General features: G+C 34.8%; 1 protein-coding gene across 1 annotated transcript in view; it reads right to left on the bottom strand.

Moving 5' to 3' along the window:
- Window positions 1-480: 480 nt before the first annotated feature.
- Window positions 481-24,931, bottom strand: part of LOC106117641 (5-hydroxytryptamine receptor 1A-alpha) — a 36,186-nt gene continuing 11,735 nt past the window's right edge. Inside the window, exon 2 of the mRNA XM_013312030.1 lies at window positions 481-1,961. Within this exon, the coding sequence (XP_013167484.1) occupies window positions 677-1,961 (1,285 nt within the window). The 3' untranslated portion in view covers window positions 481-676. The remainder of the gene's footprint in view (window positions 1,962-24,931) is intronic.

Genomic DNA, 24,931 nt, shown 5'->3' with positions numbered 1-24,931 from the left:
TTGAGTCGACCACGGTCTTCGAACCAGCAGCAATTATGAAGTCTTCTCCACTCGATCACAGCAACTTTGAGTTCAACTAAATTATCAGCTGACGTTTAGAGTACTACTAGCATATAAGTATTGTGTTCATGGTTCAGTTTTTATTTCATAATATGTCTGGCATTTATATGTTTATTAATATTTTCAATGTAGGCATGTGGTTTATAGTGTTGTGAACGATTTAAATTGTCCTATAATCTGCAATAGTTCGTTATGATGTATTGTTCAGTGGCAGTTGTGTAAGACAGCGTAAGACATTCGGCGGTGTTGCATTAGGAAAATTATGTGCAACAACAACTACGAAACGCTAATTTTCGTAATGTAAAGCCGCACTCGACCTTTGTTGTACACTTTATGTGTATCGCTTGCTGCTCGTATTGTAACTGGGTCGGCGGGGAAATAAAACCTCGATAAATCATCACTTCAATACAAATTTAATATTTAAGACATTTATATTCAGGTAATAAAAAGTATTCCGCTCGGCGGCAAGGTACATGGACACAATAAATTAACTTAACGGCTAAATCAGTCTGACGGTGGCGCCGAGTGCGGCTCGACTTATCCTAGTATCACAGATGAGTAGTGCGGTGGGGCGTGCGCGCGGGGCGAAGCGGACACGCGCGCCCCTCGCGCCCGGTCACTCCTCCGACGCCGACGACAGCTGCGTGCTGCCGCCAGAGCTGAAGGAGCTGCGGCAAGCGCCCTCCGGCCCGCCGCCCGCCGCGCATTCCCCCGCCTCGCCCTCACCCTCGCCCGGGGATAGCGTGCGCAGCAGGTCGAGCGCGGCACGCGCGCGCTGCCCGTCAGCCACCGCCGAGTTAGCCGCGCTCGCGCGCTCCCAACCGCTCTTCTGCGGCAGCAGCAGCCGGCGAGCCTCGCGCTGCACTCGCCGTGACCGCAGCGCGAACAGGAAGGGTGAGGCGGCCGAGGCAAGCAGTAGCAGCGCGAGGGCGGGTGTGCGCGCCGCCGCACCCAGGCCAGGCACAATCGCAGACAGTAGCGCGGTCACCGCGTGCGGCACATGTAGCATCACCAGCGCACCGGTCAAAAGCCCAACGCGGGCCGCGCGTGACTCTTCGCGGTAGCGGAACAGGGAAGCGTTTGAGATTCTGCAACGGATTGAGGTGATCCGTGATCCGCTCGTGGCCGGCTGTGGCGCGCGCTGCACGGCCAGCAGCGGCGCGGCCAGCGAGGGCGCTGAGCTCACCGCAGGCAGGCCTTTCCTCAGATCTTCCGTCGACTTTCCCTCCCTCCTCGAGGCGCGTAAGCTAGCGACGGACGGGCATCGGAGCGGACGTTCCGGGGGCAGCAGAAAAGGTCCGAATTTGCGGTCAGCCTCGAGGGTGGTGCCATCTTGTTCGTCTATTTTCAGGGTAAGGCCCTCGCCCTCTTCAACGAGGTCTGGTAAGATGACGGGCGGCTCGTGCAGCTGCAACGCGCTGGCGCCGTGCGCTCGCGCCCTTAGGCCGGAGGAGCGCGCCGCACGGTAGATCCTTGCGTACATGACGCAGACGACTGTGATGGGTACGATAATACCCAGCAGCAGGTACACGACGTAGTATGAGAGCTCAAGCGCGTGCAGAGCAGGCTGATTCGGGCGCATATGGTGCACGACGGCAAGGGCAGCGCGTGCTGCGGCGGCGAGAGCAGCTGCCAGCCAGGCGGCGGCACAGAGAGCGGCGGGGCGACGTTGCAGCAAGCGCGTGTGGCAGCGCAGTGGGTCGGTGACGGCGTGATGCTGGTCGAGCGCGATGAGTGTGACGGCGAGCAGCGCGGCCAAACCGCACGCCGCCGCCGCGCTGTCGCCCGCCTCGGCCCACGCGGCTGCGTCCGGGCTCCCGCGCGCCGAGTGTTCGCCGAACAGCGCGGGCGCCAGGAGGCACGTCGTCAATAGATTCGTCGCCAATAGATTTATTACAAACCTGAAACAATACAGAATTACCATAAGTAAAAATTACAGACAAATAATATACAAGCCAGAAAATTTAGAATTCGTATGTTATGGCATCGTTCTGCATACATTGGTATTATAAAGTTTAATGTAAACGTAATATTGCGTGACCTTATAACTCTTGGTTACTAATAAAGTACCAAAGTTACGGCAATCGATTTGACGGTTGTGTTCCAAAGCACGAGGTGGTCAATATCAATCTTGGAATACATATGTCAGTAAGGTTTGTTTACAAACAAATGCGACCCCGCATCGCGCCGAGCCGAGTGCTACATCCAATGGAAATAGAATCCGTGAAAGCGTAAACAAGGCTTACACGACGCATTACAAATATCTTTTAGAAATGAACTGAATATTAACTGTGGTTCATTTTAAATTGTAAACATTAATTTTCTTCTCATCAGCATTTATACAGTGTATTCAAACATAAACCTAACTCCCATTTTTACTCTATAATTACTCTTAGTAATTAGAACTACATATTTTTTTAATTTACTTTTTGAGGTTATGTCCGCTTTTCTATTGTTTGCTTAAAGGGTTTGTACATGAGCAATTGCGCCAGATGTTTTGTCTTTCGCAAAACCTATTTAACTATTTAATATGCCCCACGCAACTATTAGATTTGACCAATGATAAGATTTAATACAAGGACTTTCGCTAGCCAAAGTTACGGCGGTGTCATAGTTATTTTCTTACTAGTGACATGTTGACACACATATAACTAAGTTTTTTAAAACATTACTCAGTTAAAAATTTAAAAATATCTTTATATTAATTCTTACTTCTTACTAATATTATAATATGAATACGAATGTTTAGATGGATGGATGTTTGTTGGAACATATCTCCGGAACGGCTCAACGAATCTTGATGTAATTTGGCACACATGTAGAACATAGTCTGGAAGAACACATAGGCTACTTAATAAGTTTTGTTTTTAACTCCGCGTGGAATAATTTTAAAACGAGGAAAAATATTTATTTTTATAAAAGAAAATGTCATAAGTTCTTTTGAACGGTTTATAAATATTTTTACATGTGGAAACATTTCTTATATATTAGTTTAGTTTTTATTTTAACACTTTATCAAACTCGTATTTCCCCAAGTGGTATAAATTATAATCATTGTTCCACGAAATCATTGGTAATTGCCGTTGCCTTTCTAAATCAAAATACTTCAAGGTCAAATACGAATGTTTTTCTCTTCCGCCATTTTGTATTGCATTTAATTCCTTCAGTATAGATCATAAAGGTAATTCGTTCTAGTATTTTTAGTATCTCGAACCTGTAAGAATAAATTCAACATTTTTTTTTTAATTTAAAAAAGTTCATAAATACGCTAATATTTTTAATCTGTTTGTGAATTTGTAAGAAGACCAAAGTAAAAACAAATATAGACAAAACATAAAAAATGTTTTTATCGATGGTTGAAAGAACAATTTTTACCCATAAAATATTTTTATTCTGTTCCAAGGGAAGGTTGCGGAAAAAGCGCTTAAAGCAAATAATCTTAACCTCAAAAGTGTAGATTGACAAATAACTCATTAAATACAGAGCAAATAAAAAATATACTTCATATGTTTTCATAGATAACGGAAATATTACGATTATTTTTTTTTTTATAAACATCGTGATTCAGTTTATATTCTGTGGTCAAGATCAATATTCTATATTTAAAAATGGAATTCGTTTTATTTAGGACAATTTGTAATAACATTTTAGTTAACGATTCGTGTTCGCACAGATTATAAATATATTTCTTTGTATCATCAGCTCACCTCGTCTCCACTGAGGGGCTCGGAGCCTACACTAAGTTAGGGGTGACCACGCTGGCCATGTACGGGTTGGTTGACTTAATACGAGAGATTGCATGCATCAAGATGTTTTCCTTCGTTTGTATAGATAAAAAAAAATATTGAATATAATAATATAAAAATAAATATTGTATTACGTTTGTAATATCAAGTGAGATGTTATTCAAATAAATAGAATTCAAAATGTTATTGTTTTCTTAAAAAAAAGACCACATACATAACATTTTTCGTTTGTTTTTGATTTGTCGATTGTATGTTTTTAGAATTCTTACAGTCCATAAAATTCAAATAAATTCTGGTAGATGGCGTTAAATTATATACAAATTTTTGTCTCATATTTTTTTTTAACAACAAACAAAGAGGGAAGCTTAATTTATATTTTCTTTTATTAAATATGCAACAAGGAGAATAAAAGCAGTTAGCAACTTCTGACATGGATGTACATCCAGATTGTTCTGATTTCTGCATATGCAACAGCTCGCCCTTGCCCCAACCTTCATGGAGACTTTATTTGAAAATCAAATGTTCTTATTATAAAGAGTTTATGCATGTTACATACGATATATAGGTAAAGCGGAATCGTTCTCTTTATATTATTCATTGTTTTCTTATGAATATATGAAATATTTATTTATCCACCTCATGGCTACAGATGATGCGAAATGGACCTTGAAATGGCAGATCTAGGATATTAAATTTGAATTTTTTGCTATTTATGTCCGTAGTATCCCTTTTACCTTTATGTAGTTTTAATAAAATTTCACAATCACTTGTTTCATCATCATCAGCTCACTATACGTCCCCACCGAGGGGCTCGGAGCCTACCCTAAGTTAAGAGTGATCAGGCCACAGTTAACCACGCTGGCCAAGTGCGGGTTGACTTCACATATATCTTAGAATTTCTTCTCAGATATGAGCAGGTTGCATCACGATGTTTTCCTTCACCGTAAGAACGTTGGATAAATGTACATATGTGAATCGGTAAACGAAAAACACATTGGTATATGGCGGGATTCGAACCCAGGACCTGCAGATTGCAAGTCAAGTGCTTGACCCCTGAGCCACCGATGCTCTATTTTGCATGTATTTACTCATTATTTGACAGAGTTAACAACAGCTGGACCTATCATCTGCCCAGATAGACTTATCTTAATATTATAAGCTTGTAAGTAAAAAAGTTTCTAGAATCTTCTCTCTTTTTGTTTTTTTTTAAGAAGTCATTGATGCACGTCACCAGTGTGTCAAGCATATGGGTTTATAAATTATCTATTGCTTATTTGCTGCGAAAATATATTATTTTAAACTATAATATTATTGTTTAAAAAACTTTTATAAGCATATTACGTTTAATTGAATCATAATTTATCATCGATTATTACGTTCCCAGCAATTTATTAGTGTATCCAATCTTTTCAAATCATTGACCTAAATATTAAATCTAAAACATCTTGATACATTGTTAAAATAATATTTTAAAAAGTATCAAAATACATCGAGATTTTTTCCGTCTAATAAAAATTTCATGATACGATCTTGTAAGTAATAAAATTTTAAATTTCACATCAAATAACATAAACATCTCTATTGAAGAAGTTTGACATACTCTCAGAATATTACCACGGTCAACGGATATTTATTACCGTAATAAATGACGTCATCACACGTTTTTTTTAATAGTTATAGTATTTTTTACACGCACGAAGGTCTTACATGACCTTCGCACGAACGGAACTAAATTCTTCCGTAGAAATTACACGATTCGGATATCAAACCGACAAATATACTCTTTATCTTACTAATATTATAAATGGGATTATTTCGCTGTATATATATATATATATATATAAAAACTTTAGTAGCCTATGTGTTCTTTCAGACTATGTTCTATATGTATACCACAATAAGATCTATATATATATATATATATATATCGCTGAAATAGCGAAGTGACCGTTGCCCATAGACATACGCAATTGCATATACGTTGCCTACCTTTCATCGACGGAGGAGAGGATGCACAGAATGAAAATATATTCCCTTTCCATGCATCCTCTCATCCGGAAAGTCCTCTTCCACTTCCCATCCTTTCCTTATAAGAAAAAGAGTGGGAAGGGAAAGTCGACTAAATAAGGCCTCCGGAACGCACACTTATCAGACGAAACGCGGAATTGCTTCCACTTCACGCCTGTCTTCTGTATGGTTCTCGATTTAATTATTTATGTGAAGAGTTATAGTCAGCCAGTTGGGTCTATTATTTTAAGAATTATTCGTTTATTATGAACTTAAGTCAATTAAATATAAAAGAAATAAATCTTTTAAATATAATAGTTTAATAATCAATCGACCATGGACGCATTTGATATAATGACTGTATTTAAAAAATCCATTGTACTAACTTAACGGTGGCATAATTATAATTGTCGCATACTATTTATGGATTGATCTATTTCAGATCCGTCCAATTATTATTCATCTTTGTCAAGGTTGTTTCTAAGTGTAGGCGGATTTAAAAGGGCCATACTAAAGTTGTGTTTCAATTTATTAATATTAAAATCTAGCTGCTGCACGCGACTTTATAGCTATTGAATATTTCAAAATGTATGTCTGTTCCAAAAACCATATGCATTTCGTATATCCAACCATTCAAACTTTCACATTTTACTATAATAATATTATAAATGCTAAAGTTTGGATGGATGTTTGTTATAAGATATCTCCGGAACGGCTCAATGCATCTTAAATAAATTTCGCTTACATATAGAACATAATCTTAACTAACATATAGGCTATTAATTATTTTTAATACTAAGCGAACTGTCAATGGCGACAGCTAGTCTATATATATAAAAGAAAGTCGTGTTAGTTACACTATTTATAACTGAAGAACGGCTTTACCGATATGGTTGAAAATTGGTGAGGAGGTAGCTTAGAGCCAGGAGACGGACATAGGATACTATTTATTCATTTTTTTTTTAATTTATGCCCTGAAGAGCTGCTTTTCATTTAACTTACTAATATTATAAATGTGAATGTTTAGATGGATTTGATGTGGATGTATGGATGGGTGGGCTACACTAATTAAGTTTTTTTATATATCCACGCGGACGGACTCGCGGGCGACAGCTAGTTTATTATATTAGTAACAAATACTTGGAAACAATTTACTTTCAAGTCAGTCAAAAGCAACTGGCCTTTACTTGACATTAACAAAAAAAGATCGAATCATCCCAGCTGTCGATGACCCAGGTAACACCACATACATATGCTAGGGCAGGTGTGAAATAGCGTGCAAATTCTGTCGTTAAATTGTTCCCTGATGTAACTGCGTTTTTATGACGACAGAAGGTCTGTGAATGTACCATTTGTTTTTACAATCCATTGCCCATATTGACAGATGGTTTATGAGTGCAAAAATTGTGCTTTAAATCATTTTCCCATGTTTCTTTATAAACAAATAATAATTAAAATACCTAGATGGGGAAGTCGTAAAGCGCTTGATTGGATCAGACCGAAATTCGGTAGGTTTTGTCTCTTATTTAGGACTGTTTTTTGATTTACATATGTACATGTATCCGACATTCTTATGATGAAGGAAAACATCGTGATGCAACCTGCATCTATGAGACAAGAAATTCAAGGATATGTGCAAAGTCAACCCGGACTAAGCCGGCGTTGATAATGGCCTAGGCTGACTTAGGGTTAGCTCCGAGGCTCTCAGTTGGGATATGTATCATCATCAGTTTACTACATGTCCCCACTGAGGGGCTCGGAGCCTACCCTAAGTAAGGGTGACTAGGCCTTAGTCTACCACGCTGGCCCAGTGCGGGTTGGTTGACTTCACACATATCTTTGAATTTCTTCTCAGATATGTGCAAGTTGCATCACGAAGTTTTCCTTTACCGTAAGAACGTCGGATAAATGTACATATGTAAATCGGAAATCGAAAAACACATTGGTACATGGCGGGATGCGAACCTCGGACCTGCAGATTGTAAGTTAACCCTTGAGTCGATCCAGATATTTGTAAAAACAAAGATAACCATATTCACAAGAGCGTCGGTGGCTCAAGGGTTGAAACCCTTGAGCCACCGACGCTCTTGTGCCGGGGCATGTATGTTAACAACGACTCAATAATTAAGGCTGTTGTGGTATGTAATGAATTCAACGACAAAATACGTGTACATGTTTCTGTATTTTTCAATAGTCTTGAAGATATTTTTATATATCTTTTTCTAAGAATTTGTATGAAGATTGCACGTAATGATGTAGGTGTTTGCGTAATGGTTTGGGAATTCCCGACTATCTTTAATCTATGTCGGTTAATAACAGATTTTTTAATCTTGTCAATAATCAGTTTTCCTTGTGAATGATTATAAATTTTAGCATTGATTTTATAGATATATAAAAAATTAAATAGATTTAAAAGTAATATAGATAAAAAATAATATTAAGCCTTTTAAAGTGCATATTATAAAGGACGAAACAACATATTTGGGAAGAAATTCAAAGAGTTATGTGAAGTCAACCAACCCGCGCTGCGCTTCTGAGGCCTAGTCACCCCTCCATAGCGGAGGCATACCCACTAAACCCCTCTGTTCCTCCAACGCATCGGGACGGGACCACGGGCACGCTTTCGCTCTCGTCCGCGGCCCCGTCTGCAGGCGTAGTCACCCCTAACTTGAAGTCCTTGGTAGAGACGAATCAACTATCATTAGTTTGTCTATGAATTTTGAGATGTTACTAAACACAATATTTGTGTTTTTTATGAACTTTATTCTTATGAGAAATTGCGTTTCGTTCTGAATATCGTTTGAAATCGGCACAGAATTGCTTAACGTATACATTGTTCTTACGTGAGAACCATCTATTTTCCCAACAGATTTCCTCCATTTGACATATACGCCATCTTGGTTATTACTCAATTATAGTCTGACAAACTTTTTTAGCCCGATGAAATGTAATGTTACTGCGGTTCGTTTTTAACGTGAATCATAGACTTCGAAACATTTTGTCCATAGTTTAAATTAACATTGGTACGTAAAATAATATAAAAAACGTAATAACCCAAACGGATAACCCTAACTAGACTGTTTGTGTAAGAAATCTTGGGTAAAGCAACTCAATATTATTGATAGATTAAATATGATTAACAAATAACAAAAGTGACAAAGACAGAATGATACATTTGAAATGAATTGAACGACAAAATTGTATTAGTGAGAAAGAGATAGTGCTTTTTTGCAAATGTACTTTTTGAGGTTTTCCTCAAACGTAATCGCGAAGTACGCACGTAAACGTATTATATTTCATCTTTAAAGATAAAATCTAAATAAAAGATAAGATTTTTTTTTTCATAAATTATAAAAAAATGATTTAATCGAGTTTATAATTAATAAAAGTAGGTTATATTTAATTTACTCTCATTTTTATAATGATACAAATTATTGTTGCAATTAATTTAATTGTTTTCTACAAATAACAACAAAGTTAATCAAAATTATCTTAACAATAGGCCTGGTTTTCGAAGAACATTTTTTTTCTTTATAATTCAGATGGACGTATGATTGTTTTTTTTATATCATAAGGTGGTAAACGAGCGAGCGGCCACATGAAATCGCTGAAATAGCGAAGTGACCGTTGCTCATAGACATACGCAATTGCATATGCGTTGCCTACCTTCAATCGACGGAGGAGAGGATCCACAGAATGAAAATATTTTCCCTTTCCATGCATCACTTCCACTTATCATCCTTTCCTTCTAAGAAAAAGGGTGGGAAGGGAAAGAGGACTAAATAAGGCCTCAAGGACGCACACTCATCAGACAAAACGCAGAATTGCTTCCACTTGACGCCTGTCTTCTGTGTGGTCGTGGTATTTCACCGGGCGAACCGGACCGATTCGTGCGAAGATGTTAAAGCGGGCTCTACCACTGTCAAATGGCTATAATTTTTTAGTCAAAGTCACTGATTATTATGGGTTTTAGAAATTAATTAACCTTTAAATTGTTTTTAAATTTACCTTTGGTATTAAAACTTGTATTCGTATATATAAAAATTGGCATAACGGCGAATCGTAAACAAAATAATTATAACACATTGTTGGATAAACCGGTTTATTATCGTAATTAAAGAGTTGATTTAAATTTTTATCTGTTACATGAAAACACATTATTTTTAACCTATACTTAGCTTACTAACCGAGTGTTTCAAAAATCCCCTTTTAAAACATATTATCTTTGTTTTGTCAAAGACAATGATGATGATGTGTTTTATACAGAAATTTTGGGCTCAGAAACTCACGGTATACGGTTTTCAAATTAACCTATCATTAATAAAACAACTTGTCAAATACAATGTTTGTTAGGATTTAAAAAAAAAAATTCACCAACTTTTAAAACAAATGCTTTGTTAAACCAAACCTTTAACTTTTAATATGTATATTTTGAAATTAAATTACGAATTAGGTAATAATTAATTAAAAAATTTACGTAATTATTAGTGAGAATAAAACTGTATATAAATTTGTTTCTGTTACGTAAAATTATAAAGATTTTTTTCTCTGTTTTTCTTATGTAAGAATTTGATACAATTTGACAAATGACCAAACAGTTTGGCCAACTTACAGAACGAAAAGGTCAATGACATTGTGACAGATTTACTTTTAAACTGAACGTTTTAACAGTAGAGAGAGGATAATGAAAATGGACAAGTTAACAAGGGCTTTCACCTTACAGCCAATTCCCAAATGATGTTTGAACCTGTTGCCAAATATAGAACAGCAATTCTTACGGCACGTATTTTTCTCCTGTAACTTTCTCATACGAAAACTTTGTTCAATTTAAGTAGGTTAATAATTTAAAAAAGTGTGTTTAAATCTTACTAATATTATAAATGCGAATGTTTGGATGGATGTTTGAAGATAAAATATCTCCAGAACGGCTCAACGGATGTTGATGAAATTTGGCACAGATGTCTGGGTGAACACATAAGCTACTAATATTTTTTAAATCGACGCGGACGGATTCGCGGGTGACAGCTAGTTTTAAATACAAAAGACGAAATATACAGAATATTAAAGGAATGGATTCGTTATTGGCAAGATATAATTAAAAAAAAACGTTACTTTTACTTACTGTAAAATTAGTAGAGACGAAGTGTAAATAACTTTTGTACGATTTCTTTTGTATATCTTTAGCTATATATCTAGTTACATTTAATTTAACGCGAATAGTTTTAGTATGCTTGTCGGATACGAAAAGGTCTTTGTTTGAGTTACGGCCGAGTGCGCACTGTACGTTTTATTTCGCACTGACCACTGACGAAGGCCACTTGAATACATATTGTGTTTCGTACATCTGTTACAACACCACATTTTAAAGAAGACGGTTCAGATTAACAATAATAATACTGTTTTATAATAAGGTGGATAATGAGAAAGCGGCTACCTGGATTCATCGAACTAGCGAAGAGATCGCTGCACTGACATCTGTAATTGCAGATTCGCTGTCTTTAAAAGACGAAGGAGTTAATGTTTCCCTTCCTTAATATAGTCTGTCACCCGAGCATATAGATTTTAAATCGATTCAATAGTTTCATAGCCTATTTAATGCACTTTATAATATCAGTATAATACAAATGGTATTGTTTAATTGAAACGGAATGTTTGAATCGATTTCCTCACTAATATAAAGCTGCAGATGTTTAAAAGCAAGTAAACGGTAGCATTACAAAACAACCGTCCTCGTACGGAAGTCCATTGTTCGGTACCCAAGCAATGACAATCAACATGGCCAAGAAAAAACAAGAGAATATGAACGTTAACATGCAGTTTGAAATTTTACCGTAGAATTCTCTCTCTCCTTCTTTTGTCAAAGATTATGAAAGGGATGCCAATATGTAATAATAATAGAGTTACGACAATGGAGTTCTACGGTTACCAAGGATTTCATTTGCTAAAACATCGCCATAAAAGCGTAGGTTCACTATAACATGTTTCTGTAATTCCAGCAGTGGAAATACACGCTAACATTAGTTCACAATAAATAGAATCGTAGTAAATAAAAATCTATAAAATGTTGACTAACTTAGAGGCGACAAAACTATAGTCAACCACGCTGGCCTAGTCTGGGTTGACTCCACACTTATCTTTGAATTTCTTCTTAGATATGTGCAGGTTGCATATCGATGTTTTCCTTCACCGTAGGAACGTCGGATAAATGTACACATGTAAATGAAAAAATCCATTGGTACATGACGGGATTCGAACCCAGGACCTGCAGATTGGGAGTCAAGTGCTTTTAATCCTTCAGCCACCGACGCTATTCTTTTAAAAAAATTAATGTTATATCAAAAAGTTACGTTATTTGTTCAGTTGTTTTTATTAATTTTAATATAAAATATCACGTTTATTATACAATTGAACGAACACCATCTGTATCACATACCAACATCGTGTTAAAATCAAGGTAAAATAATTTTAAATTGTTGCTAATGCTCGTTTTAATTATAATACTAGTTGAATTAACATTTTCGTTAGTTATAAATAACATCATTATGATGTATTTCCCATATATTCTTACGTTATTCCCCTAATAAAAAATAATAAGAACCAACTCGTGCGCAACTCTACTGATGGACTCATAACGTCACGAGCAGACGAGCGCGTTGTTAGTAAGAGTCATCGGCAAACCTGCACGCGTCAAATAACTTAGTGTATCCGATAACTTCTTTTTAAGACTTTTTAATATCATAAGGTGGCAAACGAGCGCGCGGCCACCTGAATTCGCTAAAATAGCGAAGTGACCGTTGCCCATAGACATACGCAATTGCATATGCATTGCCTACCTTTAATCGATGGAGGAAAGGATGCACAGAAAGAAAATATTTTCCCTTTCCATGCATCCTCTCATCCGGAAAGTCCACTTCCACTTCCCATCCTTTCCTTATAAGGAAAAGGGTGGGAAGGGAAAGAGGACTTAATTAGGCCTCCGGGACGAACATTCATACACACTGTATAAGAGAAATGTTTAAATAAGTAAATAATAGGCACTCATTTAAGTTTAAAAATTACTTTAGAGACGTTTTAATGTTTATTTATAAATTCTTTTGACTCAACTAACTTTTCCTAATTCTAACCTTACTAATAAAAAGGTCAATGCAACTATAACAGTGCTAAAAGACCGTACACTTACTTGCAAAGATTTCCTCATTCGCTAAGTAATGCAACATAAACGTCCGGAAAACATAACATGGAAATGTACAGGAGCGACCGCTGGCGGTATTTCACTTACAGAAAAATCCTTGCAACAAAACTCCACGTCCTTGTAACTCAGAAGGGTCGTCAACAGCTCTTAAACGTCCCTATCGAGTGTCCCAAGTTAGGGATGACTAGTCCTTAGCCAACCACGCTGGCCCAGTGCGTAGGAACCAATTAGCATACGAAAGCATACCTTAAAGATAAAGATGATGTCAATTTAAATCTAAACAAAAAACAGTGGTTTGCCTGCACTGACTGATGTATAGTGTTCATTATCATCAGCCCACAATAGTCTCCAGTGAGAGGCTCGAAACCTATCCTAAATCCGGGGTTACTACGTAAATCGGAGTAATTGGTAAATGGCGGAATTCATGACCCAAACAACTGACGCTCCAGTTTTGTATATGATATTATTATATAAAAATAATCCTTTAAGGATATAAGACTTGATTATCGTTTTAAAGATGGAACACCGTTAACAAGCCTCACTGTACTATAGGTACACTCCCCAACCCAGATGCGTTAACCTTCACCTGAAAAGTGGGTCGCAGTATCATGACCCAATTTCGATTAAGTGCCTAGATAATTGTTGTGTAATGGTGATTTACAATATTCACGATTAATTTCGTCCATTAAGATTTATTACAAGATCATTTGGACATCGCTTTTTGATGTACGGAACTTTAATTATTTAATTCTATAAGTGCTTTAATTGACACAGTTAATATAAAATATGTATTTATATTCAAATGTTTTAAAGTTTTATATCATAATAATATAATTGTGATGTTTGTTTGAAGGTATCTCCGGAATAGCCGCACGGATCTTACTGGAATTTGGCATAGATGTAGAACATAGTCTGGAAGAACACATAGGGTACTATTTTTTATTTAACGGCGACGTAGTTGCGGGCAACAGCTAGTAAGGATTCTCGAAATGTCATTTTGTGTTTTAAATGCAACACCGTGGGAATATGTCCCAGCATAAAGACCCCAACAGACCTTTTTTCCGCCTCACATTTATTTGTCTGTATTCGTCATTATAAGTATAAATAAACATAATTTATGGTTTAAATTATTATAAAATTGTATTGACCTATTTCGTCTGAAGTCTTTAATTTATACTCTTTTCTGAATGCCCTACTTTGAAGGCATTAAATAGTTTCTTTCTCGGCGATGTCTTCTAAGAAAGTCGCTTTTAAAAATTTCCTCCTGTCCAATTCCATTTGACAGCCAAGATTCATGTTTTCGTTTTAATTTGTTCGCGAATAATAAATTTAAAAGATTATTTTCGGCCAGTATTCATCATCTGTAAAGAGTTTACAAGCGAAATAAATAATTAGTTATACGTTGCCAAATGTCTTTCCTACTTAATGTGTTGAAAAACCGCGTGTGTATAAAACTTTTTGATTTATATATTTTTAAATGCACAGATAACAAATGAAATATTATTCGCATGTGAACAAATCCTTGAAGATTGAAACGACTTTAACGTTAACTTACTAATATTATAAATGCGAATGTTTAAATGGATGTTTGTTTGAAGGTATCACCAAAACAGCTGCATGGATCTTACTGAAATTTGGTACAGATGTAGAAGGACACATAGGCTACAATATTTTTTAATTCCGCGCGGACTGTGTCGCGGGCGACAACTAGTAGACGAAATAATTTAAATATTTTCGTAATTCAATTAAATATGTTGAAAGCATTTAAATATTTCTAAATGTTATATCAAATCGCATAATGCATCTTCCGCATTAAAGTTAACTAATTAGATTCAGTTCAGATTTTAAATTCTTTGTACTCACACGAATTATTACTAGAATTGTATTTTTACACGAAACGTGACGTGTAAGAATACACTAAATTGAAATTAAATTAGAATTAATAAATCCACGAATACACTACGCCTAGTGCTAATTACTTACTAATATTATAAACGCTAAATGTATGTACAAACATAACGATTAAACTAATTTTGATGATGTTTAAAAATAGATTATTTTTTATTTCATAGTAAAAAATTGCTGGCGACAACCAATTGAATGTATATATACATATTGTTATGTAGATAATCCGAAAATGTCGCAGTGTATTGACCCAACACTAGCCTTACAAAAATGTCGACGTTTGCGTCCCCTCACTAATCATTCTGACACTTGACTTTGTAACGAAAGCACGGCATTCGCGCTATGACTAACATTTCATAATTTAAACTATGTATAATTATAATAATTTTAGAGTCGTTTAGAAATTCTTTCGCTCCCTTTATTCAGAGGGCAGGTGGTAATGTTTTAATGCACAGGGATCTAAATAGGTCAATCGTAGCACTAAATGCATTAGCCTCAAGGCAAAACCTAGATTTCACCTGGCGTTATATGAAAGCCCCGACCGAGAATTATACGAAAATCTCATAATAATATTCTTGGATGATACTCAAGAAATAAAGTTTAAATATTATATGTAAATAAAACTATATTAATTATTTTATCATCTACTAGCTGTCGCCTTCCACTCCGTCCGCACGGAATTAAAAAAAACTTAATAAGTAACTTATGTGTTCTTCCAGACTATGTTCTACATCTATGGCAAATTTCATCAAAATCCGTTGAGGCGTTCCAGAGATATCTTCAAATAAACATTCGCATTCATAATATTAGTAAGATTGTACTCGTACATCGTACTGGAGTGGATCCTGCTAGGAACAAGAAGACGTGGCCGTCCTTAACTTAGCGGCGCTCAGTGGCTGCCGTCATGAAGGCAATCGGGCTGAAGTCCGAGACCAAACGCAGAGCCCAAGATAGAGGGAAATGGCGGCGCACTGTGGACGCCCTCTGCCCCATTACGGGGACATGGGACTTTAAGTCAAGTACTCGTAACACAAATAGAGTAGATATATAACATGGCAGTTGTCCGCGACATCTTCCACGTGGTTGAATAAAATCTAGTAATTAATATAGCTTATGTCATCCGTAGATAATTTAGCTTTCCAACAGTGAATAAATTTTTTAATTCGGTTCGGAACTTTCGGAATTCAATGCAAACAAACAAATTTCTTTATAATATTAGAACAGATGAATGATTTCAATTTGTGCTATATACTTCCTAAATACTAAAGTAAATTATCTTTAAAAAAAAAACATTATATTGACTACGGGAAAAAAGAGAATCAATGTAAAATTAATTCAAAAAGCACGTGTTCCGTCAAGGAAAATTAGAAACGTCATCAAAGATAATTATGAAATGCCTTCAAATAGATAATGATTGTATAATTAAGGTCTTTTTAAATTAATCTCAATATAATTGTGCTTTAGTATTGTTTGTGTTGACTACAAACTGCGTAGTAACAAAAAAAATGTCACATCCGTTTCTCAAGTATTTTTAATATGTAATTCATGTAAGAGAAAACAATAGATGATAAAAAAATTAAGTAATTAAGTAATTCTTTGCAGTAATAATAAATACCAGTATTATGACGTCGTTTACGCGTCAATTTTATTAGTGACGTGATTGTAATGATGTTTGAAAATCTATTCAAACCAAAGCTAATTGCGATCGATTAAAATAAGGTCGAATAGCGATAAAAAGACGATCAACGAGTTGAAAACAACGACATCTAACGAATTATTAAGTAAACAAAACCTAAACCTAAATAAACAGTAGTAGAGCCCGCTTTAAAATCTTCGCACGAATTGTCCCGGCTCGCCCGGTGAAATACCACGACCACACAGAAGATAGGCGTGAAGTGGAAGCAATTCCGCGTACAGTATGATGAGTGTGCGTCCCGGAGGCCTAATTTAGTCCTCTTTTCCTTCCCACCCTTTTTCTTACAAGGAAAGGATGGGAAGTGGAAGTGGACTTTCCAGATGAGATGATGCATGGGAAAGGAAAATATTTTCTCTCTGTGCATCCTCTCCTCCGTCCGTATTCGACGCATATGCAATTGCGTATGTCTATGGCAACGGTCACTTCGCTATTTCAGCGATGTCAGGTGGCCGCTCGCTCGTTTGCCACCTTGTGCAATAAAAAAAATACTATGCAAAGTAAACCAGACGGTTGTGGTCGTCGAAATGTGCGTATTACTTTACTATCCTTATCGACTTTGTCTTGACACTTTGTCATCCCTTACGCTCTCATTGAAATAACTGAGACATCTATATATGTTAACAACAGCATTCCAAACTCATAGATGCCTTAATTATAGTCATATAAGGATATCTGGCCTATTAGAGCTTATCGCGGTTACTACTGTCAGAATCTTATATCTTTAAATGAGCAATTCTTGTATATATATATATAATTGGAATCTCCGAATCAGCTCCAACGATTTTCATAAAATTTAGTATATAGGGGGTTTCGGGGGCGATAAATCGATCTAGCTAGTAATCATTTTTAGAAAATGTCATTTTATTCGTGTTTTATCGATAATCAACTTAAACATAAACTTAACTTTTTCTATCGGTAAGATCGAAAAATATTATTCATATTTCATCATTTTATTAGTAATTCGTACTTAAATATAATTTCCAAAATACACAATTTAAAAAAAAATACCGAGCAAAGCTCATCCAGATTTATATATAAAACATAGAAAAATACATGAAACAAACTTGACATGACAGCTACAGTACGAAAATAATCTTGTCACATTTTTTTGACATTGACATGGTGGCGCTAGTGTGCGATCAAGTTTGACTAATGCCTACCGGGTCAAGTAACTTTATCGTTCTATACAGTATCATAGTTGTTCGCATTTTAAACTAATGTTGGTCTTATCTGTACCTTAATTACTAAAAACATTAAGGTCCAAATCGACAAAACAATTAAGCAGAGAAGCAATACGTGTAAGATCATACCAAAACACAGACTTAGTTTAATAAAAAAAAACATGTTTAAATAAGATTCAATTTAATTAGCAGCTAACTAATTGTATGAAATTCTGTATCTGTATTTCAACTAGCCCTAGTGGAAATAGGAACTAAATCAAACTTTTCACTGTATTTAAATTAACCACAAACATTCCTTTAAATTCGAAATAATTGTTTTCACTTTCATAAATCATAAATTCATAAGGTTTTTACCTTAGTTACCAATGAGTTTTTACTTTAAATTATTCAATAAATAACGTATAATTAATCTCAAGGAATATTTTGAACATTGAACCGCGGTTTATCAATAAAGGTAGTGAAGTGAGGTTAGATAAATCGTACTAAGAGTAAACAGAAATTAATTTTTACATACACTAATTAAATTTATTTTGTTTAGTTTGCTTGTCTGTTTGTTAATATGCAATAATTAACTTGATTTCAGGATTATTAAGACTATTTTTAAATATAATTCAGATATTAAAATTACACAGATCGTCTAAACTGATATAAAAACACGGCTAAACACTCACGTTAGTTTCGAGCCCATCGGGGGCCCTTCTTCAGGGTGAGTGGTACTGGTATTATTTCGCGGACGCGGCCCGAACTAGTCGGTGCCGCCACCGGACGTATATACGTGAGTGTTTAGCCGTGTTTATATATCAGTTTAGTATAATGTCTCACGAAAGTTTGAATAATTTAACAGATCGTCTGTTTGTACGTCATTATACAGTGTTACTAAATCTTGAATTCTATTGTTATTTTGTTATAAAAACATTTAAAAACAAATAAATACTGTAACATTGTAATAGACACGACGTAATAAAAAGAAAGTCATTAAAAACATCTAAAACAATGTAAGGAGAAATAAAAAAAAGTAATTTCGTAATTTGAAATAATGTAATACATTGTAATTTATTTGTGAAACACTCTCAGAGACAATCCTAATCTAGATGTCTAATCCAGTGACTCTTAAAGTGGTACAGATCGACAATGACGGTCGCGGACGAAAGCGCTAACGTACCCGTGAGCTCGCCACCATGCATAGATCAGTGTTTAGTGGGTATGTTTTCCATCTTAAAATGAATTCCACATTACTAACGCGTCCCCCCGGGGTGCGGAAAATACATAATGCGTTCCCCTCTGAAAAAAGGGTTAACGATGAAAGAAAATAAAGTTTAAAAAATCAAGAAATATATCTGTAAGTTGTCCATCTAAAACAGAATCATTTTGAAACAAGTCTATGAGGAAAATAGTTTGAGAATCTCTGGTCTAAACAATAACAGAGTAAATACAATAACGCGGGAAAAGACAATGATGTAAGAATTCTTGTATAATCTGTATCACGTAACATTTCACAATTCAAGAAGAATTTATTTGACGTGACTTTTATGAAAACAAAGACATCAAATATTACAAGTAAACGACTCTTTTGTATTTAAAAAAAAAGAAGACATTTTATTTAAAGGTCAATGAACTTAAGCCTAATACTACAAAGAGTCTTTACCTATATTCAATTGTTTTTATTAAAAAACTCCGTAAGAAAAAATGGGAACCTCCTTTTTGTCGTCATTTAAAAACAAAAACGGTTATAATGTAATCGGCAATAAAGTCTAGAACAGACTATTGTTATATTTGAGATAACAAATATATCCATGTTAGATCTTTTACGTCATTCGTAAATTGGCAAATACTATGTTGTTAGTTGGCAGTGTGTCCTTACCTTTATATGTAGACCATCATTCTCCATCATTCCATACAACGTAAAGATATTGATCGCTTTAAATCCATTATGAATTACAACCATCGAATCGTCCACATCTTTCTAGATATCGATTTTATTTATAAAGGAAACTAGTATTCGGATAACGGTGTGTTTCTGATACCAAAATTTTCGATTAAAACATATTAATATTTCTGTTTTTGTCAATGATAAAGACAGGGATGACGATATGTTTTATACATTGATTTTGTTCTCAAAAACACACGATTAATGCCTTATTTGTTTTTTTCAAAATTAACATAATTTGTACATGTTTCTTCAATGAAAACTTTTAATTCAATTAATGATTTACTTCTATTATTTATATATATAAAAGAAAGTCGTGTTAGTTACACTATTTATAACTCAAGAACGGCTTTACCGATATGGTTGAAAATTGGTTAGGAGGTAGCTTAGAGCCAAGAGACGGACATAGGATACTATTTATTATTATTTTTTTCGAATTTATTCCTTGAAGAGCTGCTTTTTATTTAACTTATCTATATATTAAGTTTTTTTTATATATCCACGCGGACGGAGTAGCGGGCGACAACTAGTTAGATATAATAATGCAAAAAGTTACATTTTACAAGTCACGATGACTTTGCAACAAACTCAATGATAAGATTATGTTTTGAAATTAGACAAATGATAGTCCATTAATAATTTTGTAAGTCAAAGAAACGTGATGTTGCTTTAAAGTAGACAATGATAGCACAAATCGTCTTCCCTCTGTATTGTATTCAAGTTTTTGTCCCTTAATAAGACCAGAATTCAAATGGTTAAGTTTGACATTTATAAATGCACTAGCTGTCGCCCTCAACTCCTTCCGCGCGGAGTAAAAGAACTTAATAAGTGTCCTATGACTTCCAGACTGTTCTATATCTACGCCAAATTTCAGCGATAATACATCCATCCACTTAAACATTCGCATTTATAATATTAGTAATAAATAAGATTTATGTCTCATTGTATAAAAAGGCCACAGGACTTAGTGAGAGGCGCTGTTAAAGCGGTTAGTTGTGTCAGAAATGTAACATAAAAAATTAAGAAGACGTGACAATTACAATCCGGGGAGGTTCTTGTAAAAGTTTTCTGGTAGATAGGGGACGCTAATGAGCTAATATAAGTTAGGTTCACTTGTTTTATATCATAAGGTACCAAACGAGCGAGTAACCACCTGAAATCACTGCAATAACGAAACGACTGTTGGTCATATGCACAGAAGAGAAAATTTTCCCTTTCCATCCCCTCACCCGGAAAATCTGCTTCCACTTTCCATCCTTTCCTTATAAGAATGTGGGTGGGAAAGATGGACTAAAATTAGGCCTCCAGGACGCACACAGTTTCACTTCCATCGTGTGGCAAAGCGTCAATAGCCTAATGGTTAAGGGTACGTATTTCCAATCACGAGGTCGGGGGTTTGAAACATGCTATTCCACTATTGTTAACCATGTCCTATCACAAGCATTGGGCTTAGTTGGAATAGTGTTATTAAATTTATAAAAATCTGATAATATTAAAAAAAAATCTGACAGAATATAAAAATCGAATTCACAGATAAAATTAAAAACTCCAACATTTCCACAGATAATATAATCGTGTAATGATACAATTAACTTGCGAAACTAATTCCATGGATCAATGAGTAAGAAAATTACTCACCGCATATAAATAGTATTTGTTAAATATTTAACACCGAATGTTAGAGATTATGTGCTAATCTTTTTACGTAAATAACATGAGATAAGAGGATTTTAAATGTGTCATCGTCTATATAATAACTACACGAGAAGTTTAAAATTTAATATTTTTAATTTCAGTTGTGTTAGGAAGAAAAACCGACAATGCCGGTGTGGCGCAACACTAGCCTTACTAAAATGTCGACCTTTACGTCCTCTCCCTAATCAATCTGACACTTGACTTTATAACGAAAGTGCGCAATTCGCGTCAAATGATTCCTATTAATGTCTAAAAGTTGTTACTTAATTTTACTACTATGTTCTACGTCAATGCCAAATTTCATCAAGATCCGTTGGTCCGTTCCGGAGATACCTTCAAACAAACATCCATCTAAACATTCGCATTTATAAAATTAGTAAGATTTTACATTAAAAACGAATCATATTTCATATTAAAAAGGCGAGATAATATAATAGAGACCTTTAGCATGAGAAAACTACACTAAATGTTACCCTCAGTGTCCATACTAAGTGGACAAAAACCTTGTTATTAAAATCGTGTTCTATACTAATTTATATTTTCCTAATAGAGTTTGAATTATTCAATGTTATCGATAAAAAACTAATTCCATTTGCCATTGACCGTGGCCATTGTTCTTTAATTTTAAATGCAATTAAAAATTAAAGAACAATGGCCACCAGACACCTTGCCTAAAGGGACTCCTTTTAATAACATATTTTAGTGAATTATTCGTTTTTTTTTTAATTTTATATCATAGATTTAAGACTTTATATAATCATAGAAATAAGGATGTAAATAAATAAATTTCATTTATCATTATGTATAAATACATCTTTGTTATTAAAAATTTACATCGCCTCGTGTTAAAACATTAGCTACAATTTCTTTATGTACATTGATAAGTTCTACATGTTGTACTAAATTAGCTTTATTACCTTAACTAGCGGTCGTCCGCGACTACGTCCACGCGGAGTTAAGAAAAAAAATATAGCCTATGTATTCTTCCAAATTATGACATATATATATGCCTAATTTCATTGAAATCCGTTCAGCCGTTCTGGAGATACTTCCAAACATTCGCATTAATATTATTAGTAAGAGATTATATGGATGTTTGTTTGAAGGAAGGAAGGAATTTCTATTACAGCTGGTATGTCACTGAAGGAATGGCCAAGAAAATGTCCTAATGTGTATCTTTTAGTATCGCAATATTTAATATGACTAACCATTACATTATCTAGGTACCACAGGGTACGTATATTTGCGTTGCAGTTGCGAGAACGTATCGTAACATTATCGATAAAATTTATATAAGAGTAGCTGTCGACCGCGACACGATGCGGAATTAAAAAAAATAAACAAACCTATGACCAGACTATGTTCTATGTCTATGCCAAATTTCAGTCGGATCCGTTCCGGAGATATCTACAAACATCCATACATCTAAACATTCATATTTATAATATTAGTAAGACAATAACGTTTATTTTTATACAGATAAAAAAGTACATTTAAGTTTTATTTATACGTTAACCTTCAGTGGGAAATAAAAATATTATGTACAGTTTACATAATCAAATTATATATGACTTAATTAAAAATATATGAGAACCATCAGATATTATAAAACATGATTTTTCATACACGAATATCAACCAGATTTGCTGTCGTCCAATAACCTTGGAGTTCTTAATTCATTATAATACTCTTCAAATAAAACCAATATAAACTTTTTCACTTATTTATTATTATTTTTAAACCAAAATCTCGTTAAACATATCACTAATATTTTATTATCTATAACGAATTGGTTTTTAATCTGTAATTTTTGTTGACGTAGTACAACGATAATGCAGCGGAAATAACGAATCGTTCCGTTGTTAGTCGCACTTTCTAAAAAAAATTCCTTTTGTAATTAAAAAATTTACAATGCAACATTAATCTTAATTTGCAAAAAAATATGTTTTTTTTTTATTTCTTTAAAAGTGATAAAACATTTTAAAAGTAATTTCATCACTATTAATCCATTTCGTGTGATATGTATCGATCAGAATCGATTCCCACGTCATTCGATTTTTCATCAAATTTAAATATAACTTTATTTATACTGGCAGCCACAACCGTCATAAAAAAGTAAATAACCAAAGTAAAAATGCTTTGTAAATTCATACTTTTATCTTAAAAAGAAACAAATAAATAATGGCAGCCAATAATTGATTTAATTGTTTCTCAAACGACCTTACTATTTACCCTTCATTGAGTTTCCCGATTGTAATTAAGAATTGAAATGCAAAAGAGCAATCACACAAAGCGCAATAGTGGCTAATGCACAAGGTTCAATTACTCAATCGATAGGGTCACAATTAATCGATATACAGGTTAATCGATTATACTATTTAATCGATTATGCAACCGGAAGCTTTTTAAAAGTGACCGAGCATTCATTGCGAGGGTAACGGCCTAACAAGGTTTCATAAACCTTTTAAGTAATCTGAAGGTTTAGATAAAATACTTTAACAACCAAATGTAAAGACAATATGGCTCTCTATCAGTATTTAGACTCGCGGCAATAGTAAGTTATGAATTTCATTTTGAATTAGCTTTTTCTATATTGAAGCCAAATATGCTATAAAATGTGAACTGATATAAAAACGGCTAAACACTCACGTATAATCGTCCGGTGGCGGCACCGACTAGTTTCGAGCCCATCGGGGGCCCCACGCGGTGTGAGCGACGGGCCGTGTGAAGGGCCCCCGATTGGCTCGAAACTAGTCGGTGCCGCCATCGGACGATTATACGTGAGTGTTTAGCCGTTTTTATATCAGTTTAGTATAATGTCTCACGAAAGTTTGAATAATCTATAAAATGTGTATTGCAAATTATATGTATATGTTAAAATATTGCAAAATTGAAAAACAAATATAGTTTTGTAAGCGCAAATAAGAGATTGAGTTGTAAAGGTCGTCAAAACACAATCTTAATATTAGGAATTACGATGTTAAAATTATTACGACGCATGAATGTTTGCAAGTCTCTACCAGCCCCTTTCGGGTCACGGGCGTGATTAAATCTGTCTTAACAGAACAATAGATTATGAAATCAAGTTATCTAAGCAATACCACATAATTTGTACATAATAAAGAGAAAAAAAATTATTCACATGTGACACAAAGGCGAAAAACAGATAATCATCTTTAAAATTTAAATTGACGAATTCTATTTCCGGAGCGATACAGATGTTAATAGCCATGCGTTAAAAAAAGAAAAAAAAACCCGCGCTTTTAGATGTCAATCTCAAAATATGACATTGACAATTCATTCATGTCACGTTGTAACATTTTGTATTCGCAAAACATGTCACGTTTATACATACGCTTTCTAAATGAAGATCCAAATATTATCAAAATGAAATATTATTGAGTTAGATAAACAGATTAAAAAATAGTAGTTGGCAACAGTGAACGTATAATTATACAGCTAGATTTTATCATCTGTAGGTATGCAGGAAATCATACACGTATTATCTGTATTTATAGAAAT

Source organism: Papilio xuthus, unplaced genomic scaffold (assembly GCF_000836235.2).
Source record: "Papilio xuthus unplaced genomic scaffold, Pxut_1.1 DF827679.1, whole genome shotgun sequence".
Lineage (NCBI taxonomy): Eukaryota > Metazoa > Arthropoda > Insecta > Lepidoptera > Papilionidae > Papilio > Papilio xuthus.
The sequence above is the reverse complement of the archived record's forward strand: the minus strand, read 5'-3'. Positions and strand labels throughout refer to the sequence as shown.